The sequence below is a fragment of the Hylobates moloch genome, unplaced genomic scaffold, assembly GCF_009828535.3.
Source record: "Hylobates moloch isolate HMO894 unplaced genomic scaffold, HMol_V3 SCAFFOLD_3, whole genome shotgun sequence".
Taxonomy (NCBI): Eukaryota; Metazoa; Chordata; class Mammalia; order Primates; family Hylobatidae; genus Hylobates; species Hylobates moloch.
Window position 1 is genome coordinate 63,269,525 of NW_026652278.1, and position 12,021 is coordinate 63,281,545.

The window sequence follows — 12,021 nt, forward strand, 5'->3', positions numbered from 1 at the left end:
TGATTCAAATTTAAAATGATATAATTATTAGAAATAGCAAATTTCAAAAACGTTTCAACTTACCTGGTTTCTTTCTGGATTTTTCATGACCTAGCTGTCCTAGATCATTACATCCACATGTGTACACTGTTCCATCATCCAGAACAAACACAGTATGTCTGAGTCCACATCCTACATCTCGGACCTTTTTATTTATAAAGAAGTCACTTTTTCTGGGCTCTAGTACAATTTCTTCATCAATTCCACCCAAACCTAGCTGTCCAAAGGATGCATTTCCCCAGCACAACATGCTTGTAATTATTTTGGTCTTCCAGTTTCAATAAAAAATTCTCTTCTGAAACCCCGGAAAGTTGGAGGTACCCTATGTCTGGGGAAATAGAAAGAAGTTAATATGACTTCAAAGAAAAAAGGATATATAATTGCTCTTTCAAGTGCTACTCTACAATAATTGTTACATGGTAAACATTAAATATGCTTTATAACATGCTACGTAAGTATCATACAGTTTCAAAAACCAATCAGTTGTATTTTTAAAAATGTATCATACAGAAATTTTTAGGGAAAATATGTCACTTTCTATGATCCTTTGCAAAATTTAAAACACATTAACTAGTTTTGACTTCTGGTTATCTTGTGATAGACTAAACTAACAGGAATAAGTACCTTGATGAAATTAATCGCAATTTTTTCTACTTTTTGCTTTAAATAATTTCAATGGGAGCAAGAAATAAGACATCTTTCCACTGCCCAAAAAGCAAACACACATAGTGAAAAATTTAGCCAACTGCAGAAACATAACCTTGCAATCTCCCTCAAATCCTAGTATAATTAAGCCTTCTAATACCTACCTCCACATCAACAGAAAATGGAGTTCTTATCTGTAACAGAAATAAAACCAATAATGGAAATTTAAAGCAATTTTCCACAATTTAAACGACTCTCCCAATTATTCTTTAGGCCAGAGAGAAAATGAAGATTCTCTTACCAAACCATAATCTTAAATCACCTCCAAAGATCCCATTTTTCAAATCAAAATACTAACATTCCAACCTCACTAATTTAATTTTAAAACTAAATCAATGTGCATAAGTATAATACAGAAAAAAACATGCAATTTAAATATCAATTCTCTCCAAAATTCAACCTCTTTTATTACAAGTGGTAACCGGGACTAAAAAAATCTCCCGTGGGCAATCTATATCTATCTATACCTCTGAGACAATTATTTAAAGATTGGCGGGGGGGAATTGCAAATAACTCCAGCACTGCAGATTTTTCAAGAACAGGAATGGGGGCTGGGGCACTGATAGTCTGATGGCGAAATCTGTAGAACTTTCCAGCACACTGACTGAATATTTCTTCACTTGTAAAGAAAGATACAAATAACAGAGTCCACTTCATCTATACATACGTAGACTTTTAAACACATCGCGTTACTAAATATCATAATTACAGGAAGTCAGCCTTATTCTGTAGTAGCCATCCACATTCTTACAGAGCCTGCGAAGTTTCAACCCCAATTTTCCTACGTTCCTGTTAGCAAGTGCCCAAGGTGTCCCATTCCACGACCCATCATCCATTAACAGAAGTTTGATTTCACTCTTTTGGGGCATCAGAACTCGACAATTCCCAAGAGTTCTGCATTGTCTTCCCATATTTAAAAATAAAATAAGAGTAATACAGGAAAATACCCCGACTTCAGCGCGCGAGGTTTAACCACCCTTTTCTTTAAAACACAGAGGCGTCCTCTCGCCAGCAACAGGTAGGGAAATGAGAAGCAGTTTAGTCCCGTCTTTCCCTGAACGTGCACACGGATCAGCTCATGGGGACTGGGAAAGAGAAATCATCTGCACACACCCAATCTCGCGGCCAAGCAGATGACTACCGCAACCGGCCGCTCGCAACAGCTTCAGAGGCCGGCGGCCGAGGCCTGGCAGTCCGCCGCCTCAACCTGAGAGAAGCCCATCCCCAGGGAGGTGCGACATTCCAGCCCCGGGGCCAGGGAGCCACAACCCTGCCCTCGCCCCACGCCCCTCACCCCCAGGAAGCGCTGAGAAAGCGCCCTACGCCGGGCCGGCCTGCATCCGCCCAGCCCGGCCTGCCCCTCCCTAACGCCGTCACACGCCCCCGAACCCACTGGGGCCACAACTCGCCCAGCCCTTCAGGGCAGGGGAAGCCCAAGGTGACGGGGGGCGGCCCCTGCCCAGAGAGCAAGGCAACGCGGTCGCTGAAGCATGTCTCCGGCTCCTGGGACCCTCCTCCGTCAGCCAGTGGCGACGATCACTAGGGCACCTCCGGCGTCTGTGCCGCTGCTCCGCTGCTCCCCTCCCCGGCCCCTGGGAAACTTTACCCGGTTCCTTAGAGAAAAGCGGACGCCACTGCTGTCCAGTCCAGAGACAGCCGTCAGCGACCCGGATGGAGCGGGCGGGGAAGAACGGGAGGCAAGTGGGGCGGAGAGCACGAGGGGTGGGGATAGTTGGGGAAGAGACTGGGTAGGAGAAGGCAGAGGGGGAGGTGGCCACGCGAGGTAGGCGGGGGAGGGGCTGGCCGGAAGTGAACCGCAGAGCACGCGCGCGAGCCCGCCCACTTCCCGGCCCCAGCGCCTGCGCCTGAATCTTACCCGAGGGCCTGGCCACAGGCGCCTGCGCGGTGTGCTGCGTGCCTTAAGAGGGAAAAGCCAAATACAGAAAGTTGGAGTTTGCGAAGACAAACGAAGAAGATGTCAACTGTTTTTGAGAATGCTTCGGCGTGCACAGAGCCTTTTCATGAAGAAAATCACTTTGTTTTTTGGTTTGTCTTTGTGCTCATGGATGCTAGCTAGTCTTTTTATTATTTTACTCTCTCTTTTCCCAAGGAGATTTTAAAGTAGCAGATGAAACATCACAATTATGAACATAAAGACTGGTGAAGAGTTATTTTATCCCATGGCCTCAACTGGAGCCAGCCTGAGGATGTGAGATGTATTGATGGCAATGGCTGAAGCTACTCTACCACCACCACCGGTTCAGGTTCCTTGTGCAGTGTTGGCTACCATCACTTTCTACACTCTCCCTGAAAGATAGGCTTGAATTGCAGGGCCTCATTCTATCAGAGAAAATTACACATTTGGCTGCAGTCCCTGATTCATAAAAACGAAGTCTGGATCTCCTAGGCCAGCCTTAACTTCTTAAAAAGCAGGAGAACTTGAAACAATGCACTTTTGAAATTGTAAGTTGGGTATTGCTAGAATGAATATTCAGTACCTAGAAGAAGTTCCACAAATAGGCCATCTTTCTTTTTCTTTTCTTATTTTTATTTATTTATTTATTTACTTTTTGAGACAGAGTCTCGCTCTGTTCCCCAAGGCTGGAGTGCAATGGTGCGATCTCAGTTCACTGGAACTTCCGCCTTAGCCTCCTGAGTAGCTGGGACAATGGACATGCGCCGCCATGCCCAGCTAATTTTTGTTTTTTTTGTTTTTTTTGAGACGGAGTCTCGCTCTTTCACCCAGGCTGGAGTGCAGTGGCGCGATCTCAGCTCACTGCAGGCTCCGCCGCCCGGGGTTCCGCCATTCTCCTGCCTCAGCCTCCCGGGTAGCTGGGACTACAGGCACCCGCCACCACGCCCGGCTAAATTTTTTTTGTATTTTTAGTAGAGACGGGGTTTCACCGTGTTAGCCAGGATGGTCTCGATCTCCTGACCTCGTGATCCGCCCGCCTCAGCCTCCCAAAGTGCTGGGATTACAGGCGTGAGCCACCGCGCCCGGCCCTAATTTTTGTATTTTTAGTAGAGACGAGGTTTCGCCATATTGGCCAAGCTGGTCTCAAACTCGTTACCTCAGGCGATCCACCTGCCTCGGCCTCCCAAAGTGCTGGGATTACAGGCGTGAGCCACCGCGCCTGGCCTGTTTCTTTATCTCTTGTTGAAAAACATGTTTTAGATAAGAACTGTCTGTGCTAGAATATGTTAAAGTGTGTGTATTCATGTCCTAGGCTTGCCATATAAATTAAAACAGATTGGGTGGCTTAAAACAACAGAAATTTATTGTCTCACAGTTCTGAAGACCAGAAGTTCAAAATCAAGGTGAAAGCAAGGTTGGTTCTCTCTTGGGGTCTCTGAGAGATAATCTTTTCCAGGCTTCTCTGCTAGCTTCTGGTGGTTGCCAGCAATCCTTGGCAATCCTTGTAGAAGCATCCTTCTTCACCTTGTTTTCTCTGTGTGTCTATGTCCAAATTTCCTTCTTTTATAAGGACACCGGACATTGGATTAGAGCCTACTCTGATCCATTATGACCTCATCTTAACGTTATTACATCTGCGAAGAATTCATTTCCAATTAAAGGTCACATTTGGCCGGGCACAGTGGCTCACGCCTCTAATCCCAGCACTTTGGGAGGCCGAGGCGGGCGGATCCCCTGAGGTCGGGAGTTCGAGACCAGCCTGACCAATATGCAGAAACCCTGTCTCTACTGAAAAAATACAAAATTAGCCGGGCGTGGTGGCGCATTCCTGTGATCCCATCTCCTCAGGAGGCTGAGGCAGGAGAATCGCTTGAACCTGGGAGACGGAGGTTTTGTGGTGAGCCTAGAGCAATGGTGCCATTGCACTCCAGCCTGGGCAACAAGAGCAAAACTCCATCTCAAAAAAAAAAAAAAGTTCACATTCACAGGTACTGGAGGTTAGGACTTCAGCTTATCTTTTGAGGGATCAAATTTAACCCACAACAGTATGTTACAGAAATGAATGTAGAATGACAAGATGCTTAAGCAAGGAAAGCATAATTTCAACATTAGAAATAGTAGGAATGTTCACAAAAGATACTCATATTTTGAGAGCTTCATTGCTCTTGTTGGCCTTCTTTTTTTTTTTTTTTTTTTGAGACAGCATCTTGCTCTGCTCATCTTGGCTCACCGCAGTCTACACCTCCTGGGCTCAAGGGATCCTCTCATCTCAGCCTCCTGAGTAGCTGGGACTACAGACACATGCCACCACACTTGGCTAGTTTTTGTATTTTTTGTAGAGACAGGGTCTTGCCATGTTGCCCAGGGTAATCTACAACTCCTGGGCTCTAGTAATCCACCCACCTTGGCCTACCAGAGTACTGGGACTACAGGTGTGAGCCACCAGCCAGGCCTCTTGTAGGATTTTTGTTTGTGGTCTTTTACCCTTAAGGGCTTGTTGCCTCAGAATATATCATTAAAAGGGAAGTTATGGAATTCAGGATCTTTGAGATATACACTTGATGCTATAATACATAAAAATTGAAATGTGAGTGGCTTAATATAAGTGTATTTTTTAACCTTTTTAGCAGTCCAAATAAGTGTTCCTAATGAGTGAAAACTGATTTCCAGGGGCCTGAGAAGATGGAGGGAGGGTGAGCTTCTTAAAATCCTTGTCTGGGAAATGCCACATATGACTACTATACACAAAACAGAACTCCGCCCCTAGAAACAAGGGTGCTGGGAAGCATAGTCCCTGAGTTCCCAAGTACTACTTCATGCTGCGGAAGGAAGAGCATGAATTGGTGGACAGCTGTCTCTTCCACCTGGATGTATATCTATCTGGAATATTTTTAAAGATAGATCTTGCTTGTAGAAAGTGGAATGGACATTTTTCCATGTTCCTTTTAACCTTATAAATCTGTGAAACTATGGTGCAAGATTTTAGAAAGTAGCATGTGATTATCTTTAAGATGAAACAAGTATAGGATCCTAGGGTTATTAGAATAATGTAAATTTCTTGTATAAATGCAGCATGAGATATTGGTGAATATGATATCTGGTGCTGGTTTATCTGAATTCAGAGCCTAAACCCTATAAGCTTTCCTCAGACCTCTGTCCTTCTATCCCCCCAAACACAGAGGCATTTACTAATGGTCTGTTTTACAGAATATTACATCTCAGCCATAATTTTTATAATTATGTTCGTAATCCATATCTCACTGGGTTGTTGTGAAGCCAGTAAAATGACACATACAGTGCCTTGTATGTGGCAGGAGTTTTGTAAATGTTAGCTTTTACTATTACTAGTAGTATTTCTCCTGAATTACTAGTAAGAGAATGCAGTCCATATGACCAGAAAGAAAATAATTTTAATTCATAACAGAGTATTTTTTTACCTATTTTTATTTAAAAAAATAATGCTTAGACTGTTGAGAGACATCTAAAAGTAGTATTCATTCTCCTTCCACTCTTTCTCTTTCTCCCTTCCTTCCAGCCATACTGCTCCTGCTGGATCTCACCTCATTTTCTTCACTCAGGTCTCTACTCATGTCACCTCTACAGACTTCCCTGGTCAGCCTATCCAAAAAACCATTCCCTCTCTCCCTATCATCTTATCCTGCTTGCTTTTCCTTCATACCCATTATAACAAACTGACATTTTAATATATAATTCATAAATATGTATTTGCTTATCATATAAAAATATATAACTAAGAAAATGGATAAGCAGTTATATACAATCTATTTACATATTACTTAAATAGATATTTAACTTCACCTCCTCCATTAGAATGAAAACTCATAAAGTCAGTGATTTTGTCTGTTTTGCTCCGTGCTCTATCCCCGAGGATCTTGAACAGCTCCTGGCCCACAGCAAGTGCTAAATATATACTTCTGAGGCTGGGTGCAGTGGGTCAGATCTATAATCCCAGCCCTTTGGGAGGCTGAGGCGGGCAGATTGCCTTGAGCTCAGGAGTTCGTGACCAGTCTGGCAACAATGGTGAAACCACGTCTCCAAGAAAAAGACAAAAATTAGCTGGATGGGGTGGTGTGAACCTGTGGTCACAGCTACTCAGGAGGCTGAGGTGGGAAGATTGCTTGAGTCGAGGAGACAAAGGTTGCAGTGAGTGGAGATTGTGCCACTGCACTCCAGCCTGGGCAACAGAGTAAGAGACCCTGTCTCTAAAAAAAAAAAAAAAAAAAAAACCACTTCTTGAATTAATTAATTAATGGTGCTGGCAGCATTGTAAATTATCACAACCTTTTAATAAGTAAATTTGGCAATATATTTCAAGAGCCAGTAAATTTCATTTAATAATAGTTCATAATAATAGCAATATTTATTGTGAGACATTGCCCTAAACCATTTACATGTACAATATTACTTCTGGATTCTGTCCTAAATACAAGATGCATTCAACAAATGTTTATTGAGCACCTACTATGTCACACCCTCCCAAGTCTAGCAGGATAGATAAAAACATGGGGGTGGGTGAATGAAAGTATGAACAAGATTTTTATTGCAGTGTTATTTCCCATAGGAAAAATTAAAAGCAGCCAGCCGGGCATGGTGGCCCATGCATGTAATCCTAGCACTTTGAGAGGCCCAGGCAGGCGGATCACCTGAGGTCAGGAGTTTAAGGCCAGCCTGGCCAACATGGTGAAACCGCATCTCTACTAAAAATGCAAAAATTAGCTGGGCTTGGTGGTGTGCACCTGTAATCCCAACTACTCAGGAGGTTGAGGCAGGAGAATCACTTGAACCCAGGAGGCAGAGGATGCAGTGAGCCAAATTCGCACCATTGCACTCCAGCCTGGGCGACGAGAGTAAAACTCCATCTCAAAAAACAAAAAATAAAAAATAAAAAAATTAAAAGCAGCCTAAGTTCCGTATTAAAAAAACAAAAATAAAAAATAAAAACATAAAAGCAACCTAAGTTCCAACATGGGAAAATGGGTATTGAATGTGGCTGGTAAAATTATGATTTGAAAGACTGTGTTGCTGCAAAATTTACATGATAACAATTATAAGGTTCTTTTAAAAGTAGAATACAAAATTGTATGTTTCTTGCTTGTAGCCATGTTTTTAAAAGATGGAAAAGAAATATACCAAAATACTACAAATTGTTAGAGTGTTGAAATTTGAAGCAATTGTTTTCTCTATTTTCCAAATTTCTATAAATATTTAACTTACGGCTTAAAAAGTTGTGGATAAGAGAGAAATCTTACTTGCTTCAAAAATAGAAGAGGTTGAAAGTGTAAATATGCATAATTATATCCTTAATCTAAAAGTAAATACAGAACTTCAAATGAATCAAATTTTCCTTTTATTTGCAAAGTATATATTCACATTTATATATAGTTCAAGTCAAGGTTGTAATTCTATGAATTTTTTTAAATATTGAGTGTCAGGAGGATCTTATGAGTTAAATACTGAATTATTTGACTCCTTTAAGTGAATTAGAAGTTTCTGTTTTGGTAAGCATTGCTTTTAGAGGTGTCAGACATTTTAGAACTATGTACGTGAGAATGCCAATTTGAGTTCATTTGTGCCACTAAAAGATTACCCCTCAGTTTTCTTTTGATCCTTGTATTTAATTTCCTAGGGCTGCTGTAACAAATTACCACAAACTCGGTGACTTAAAACAACAGACTTTATTCTCTCATGGTTTTGGAGGTAAGAATTCTAAAATCAAGGTGTTAGGAGTGCTACATTCCCTCCAAAGGCTTTAGGAAGAATCCTTCCTTGCCTTTTCTAGCTTTTGGTGGCTCCCATCATTCCTTGGCTTGTGGCAGTATAACTCCAATCTCAACCTCCATCTTCACGTGGCCTCCTTCCCTGCCTCTGTGATCTCTTCTTTCTTTCCTCTTTCCTTTCCCTTTTAAGAACACCATGTCATTGAATTTAGGGCCCACCTAATCAGATCTATAACTTCTTTACATCTCTAGAGCCATAATTTGATGACATCTGCAAAGGCATTACAGTCATGCGTCCCTTAATGATGGGATATTGTCTAAAAAATGCATTGTTAGGCGATTTTGTCATTGTGTAAACAACATAGAGTGACTTACACAAACCTAGATGGTGTAGCCTACTAAACACCTAGGTTATATGGTATGGCCTATTGCTCCTTGGCTACAAACCTGTACAGCATGTTACTATACTGAGTACCACAGGCAACTGTAACATAATTGTATCGTACACTAAGTGTTTGTGTATCTAAACATAGAAAAGCTACAGTAAAAATATGCTATTGTAATCTTATGGGATCACACCATCCTATATGTGGACTGTTGTTGACTGACATATCATTATGCAGTGCATGACTGTATTTTTGAAATAAAGTCACATTCTGAAGTTTCAGATGGACATGAATTGGGGGAGCTCTATTCAACCCACTACTGTTTTATTATCTTAATTTTCTATAAACTTAATGTGACTTGCACCTACCTCTCAATTACCCTAAAGAAAAACCGGTGATTTATGGGGCAACATATATTTTGAAAACATCATTTCAGAAGAGATGAAGACCAGCATTATCTATGTACCTTCTGCCTGCAGATAATCTTTTTAGCCTGGGATTCTGGACATTTGCTAAGTGTGTGTTCATTTTCCTCTCATTGACACCACAGTTCTTCCTGCCCTAAAGTCTATTTTCCCATTCACCTTTTCATTGTTCTTGCACATCTTATAGTTCTTTCTTGCTTTCTTCTATTTGCATATTACAGACTGTGGACATAGCCCAAATAAACTTCTGGTTTCATGGATTTTAGACAGGACCACTGGACTCAGTAAATGTTTGTGGAGCACTTACATGGGACAAGGAACTCTTAGATTCTGGGCAATGCAAAGGGAGATAAAATAATATCTTGTCTTCAAGGAACTTTCTAGTCAATGAGACACAAAAACCAAAAATTACAATATAGTGAAGTAAGCTTTAATAAAGATGTGTGGCAAGTGTAGTCCTTTTATTATTAACTTTGAAGAGACATGATGTTATTGTCTAAAAATATTTTTCACTAACTGTAACCAAATCACAGAGTCCACTTTGAGTGGGCAACTGGAAAAGCCTCCTCTAGTCATTTTTACTCACTCTTGCTTTCCAAGGTTTGGAAAGCAAACCTTCATTCAGTCAAGCACAGCCATGCCTTGTTTGGTTCCTCAGTGAGTACCTCCATGTAGAGAGTTCCCTTCTTTCCATCCTTTTTCTTAAGGTTTCCATGATCATCCCTTCTCCTGGGCCTTTGGCCTAGCATTATGGCTTCAGCCTGAAACATACATAAGGCATCAAATCTTTTACCAGATTCATTAAATAAGTCTTTACTGAGCACCTCCCTTCCAATTCTATTAGAAAGACAAAAACAAGTGGGCAGGCAGGTAAAAGTATTTCAAATTGTAATAAATATAAACAAGGGGTAGAGATGGAGAATAACAGAGTGAATCCTTGAAGTAGAATGGATAATGAAGGCCTCAGTAGAGGAGTTTTACAATTAAAACTGAAAACAAAGGAAGAGAAGGATCAACTCCTAAAACATTCTAGGTGGAGGGAGCAAAATGAAGCCCTTGAGGCAGGAAAGAACTGGACATTTTCCAGGAACTGAGCAAAAATTAGTGTAGATGGAGCACAGGGATACTAGATAAGTTCAGAGATAGGCAGAAGATGGATCGGATGGTCAGAGGCTAGATCAAGTAGGGCACATTAATTTTGGTTTTATTCCAAGTACTGCTCAAGAATTGTAAGCCGGAAGACGGGGTAGTGACCACAATATTCCTTCTGCTACTGAACTGGACAGGATTGCTGGATTGGAGAAGAGAGAAGATGGAGAAAATTAGATTACTGAGGAAGCTTTTTCAATAATCCACATGGGAGATAATAATGGCGGGGACTGTGGTAGTGACAGAGATGAAGAGGTAGATTCAAAAGAAACTTTGGAGATAGGATTAACAGGATTGTGAAGCAGGGTTTGGGTGGTGGGGGGGATCAGAGCATATGAGAAATGTTAGGCCACTAGTAGTTTTCTGACTTGAGCAACTGGATGAACAGAAATGACATTTACAAAATTGAGGATGACTGCTGAGGGAAGTAAAGGGGGACAGGTTTTGACTAGGAAAAAGCAAATGTTCTGTTTTGATCTTAGGTTTGAGAAATTAAGAGTGAGTTTCTATATTAGTTTGGTGGGGCTGCCATAATAAAATACCACAGATTGGATGGCGTGAACACCAGAAAGTTATTTTCTTACAGTTCTGGAGTCCAACATCAAGATGTCAGCAGGTTTGGTTTCTTCTGTGGCCTCTCTCCGTGGCTTGTAGATGGCCACTTCCTCACTGTGTGTTCATGTTTTCCTCCGTTGGTCTGTGTGGTCCCTGTGTCCTAGACTCCTCTTCTTATAAAGTCATATTGGATTAGGTCCCACCCATATGACCTCATTTTACCTTATTACCTCGTTAAAGAACCTAACTCCAAATCCAGTCACATTCTGAGGTACTGGGGGTTAGGACTTTACCATATGAATTCAGGGGTGACAGATTGAGGAGTGTAACACAATTCAGCCCATAGCCATTTCTTTTTTTCTTCTGAATTGCATTATAAAAAGTCCTTTTGTGGCTGGGCGCCGCAGCTCACGCCTGTAATCCCAGCACTTTGGAAGGCCAAAGCAGGCAAATCACCTGAGGTCAGGAGTTCGAGACCAGCCTGGCCAACATGGTGAAACCTCATCTCTACTAAAAATAGAAAAATTAGCTGGGCGTGGTGGTGGGCGCCTGTAATCACAGCTACTTGGGAGGCTGAGGCAGGAGAATTGATTGAACCTGGGGGCAGAGGTTGCAGTGAGCCAAGATTGTGCCATTGCACTCCAGCCTGGGCAACAGAGAGAGACTCTGTCTCAAAGAAAAAAAAAAAAGTCTTTTTTCTGTTATCTTAGGTAGGTATGAGCCTGTTCCAGAAAAGAGTAAGATGGGAGAAATAGCTCGCTCCTGCCACATAAATGAGACAGCAGACAAGAAAACGTGGCCCTTCTTTCTAATGGATGCAAGCAAAACAATTTTATTGAGAATATTGTATGTCACAGAATATGCCACTTAATCTACACATGAAGAATGATAATTCCAGGTTATTTATTGTAGGACTCCTCTACTTTCACCCTCACGATTATCCCAACATCCGTTCTGGCTCCAAATTTACATTCTGGCTTCAATTCCCTTCTTGGTATCCCAGTGTGAAATAGTAGTACTGTTTGCATCATAAATACCAGAAATATTTTTAAATGTTCTCCTTTTATAACTCTGTGTGATTTCTTTATGTTTGTCTTCCATTGCCTAAT

General features: G+C 41.6%; 2 protein-coding genes across 11 annotated transcripts in view; one reads left to right on the plus strand and one right to left on the minus strand.

Annotated features, from left to right (window-relative positions):
* HERC4 (HECT and RLD domain containing E3 ubiquitin protein ligase 4) overlaps positions 1-2,555 on the minus strand; it is a 159,303-nt gene extending 156,748 nt beyond the window's left edge. Inside the window, exons 1-3 of one of the 7 annotated variants that reach the window (XM_032138389.2) lie at positions 2,351-2,538; positions 849-878; positions 64-367 (exon numbers count right to left, since the gene is read on the minus strand). In XM_032138389.2, the coding sequence (XP_031994280.1) occupies positions 64-289 (226 nt within the window). In that variant the 5' untranslated portion in view covers positions 290-367; positions 849-878; positions 2,351-2,538. Of the gene's footprint in view, positions 1-63; positions 368-848; positions 879-1,857; positions 2,326-2,350 lie in introns of those variants that run through there. The other 6 variants (XM_032138404.2, XM_032138396.2, XM_058436291.1 and 3 more) reach the window with 6 other exon arrangements.
* Positions 2,556-2,867: 312 nt separating this feature from the next.
* Positions 2,868-12,021, plus strand: part of MYPN (myopalladin) — a 139,790-nt gene continuing 130,636 nt past the window's right edge. For 3 of the 4 annotated variants that reach the window (XR_009212791.1, XM_058436286.1, XM_058436288.1), the window contains exon 1: positions 2,868-3,207. The gene's annotated coding sequence lies outside the window, so the exon portion shown is untranslated. The remainder of the gene's footprint in view (positions 3,208-12,021) is intronic. The other variant, XM_058436287.1, reaches the window with a different exon arrangement.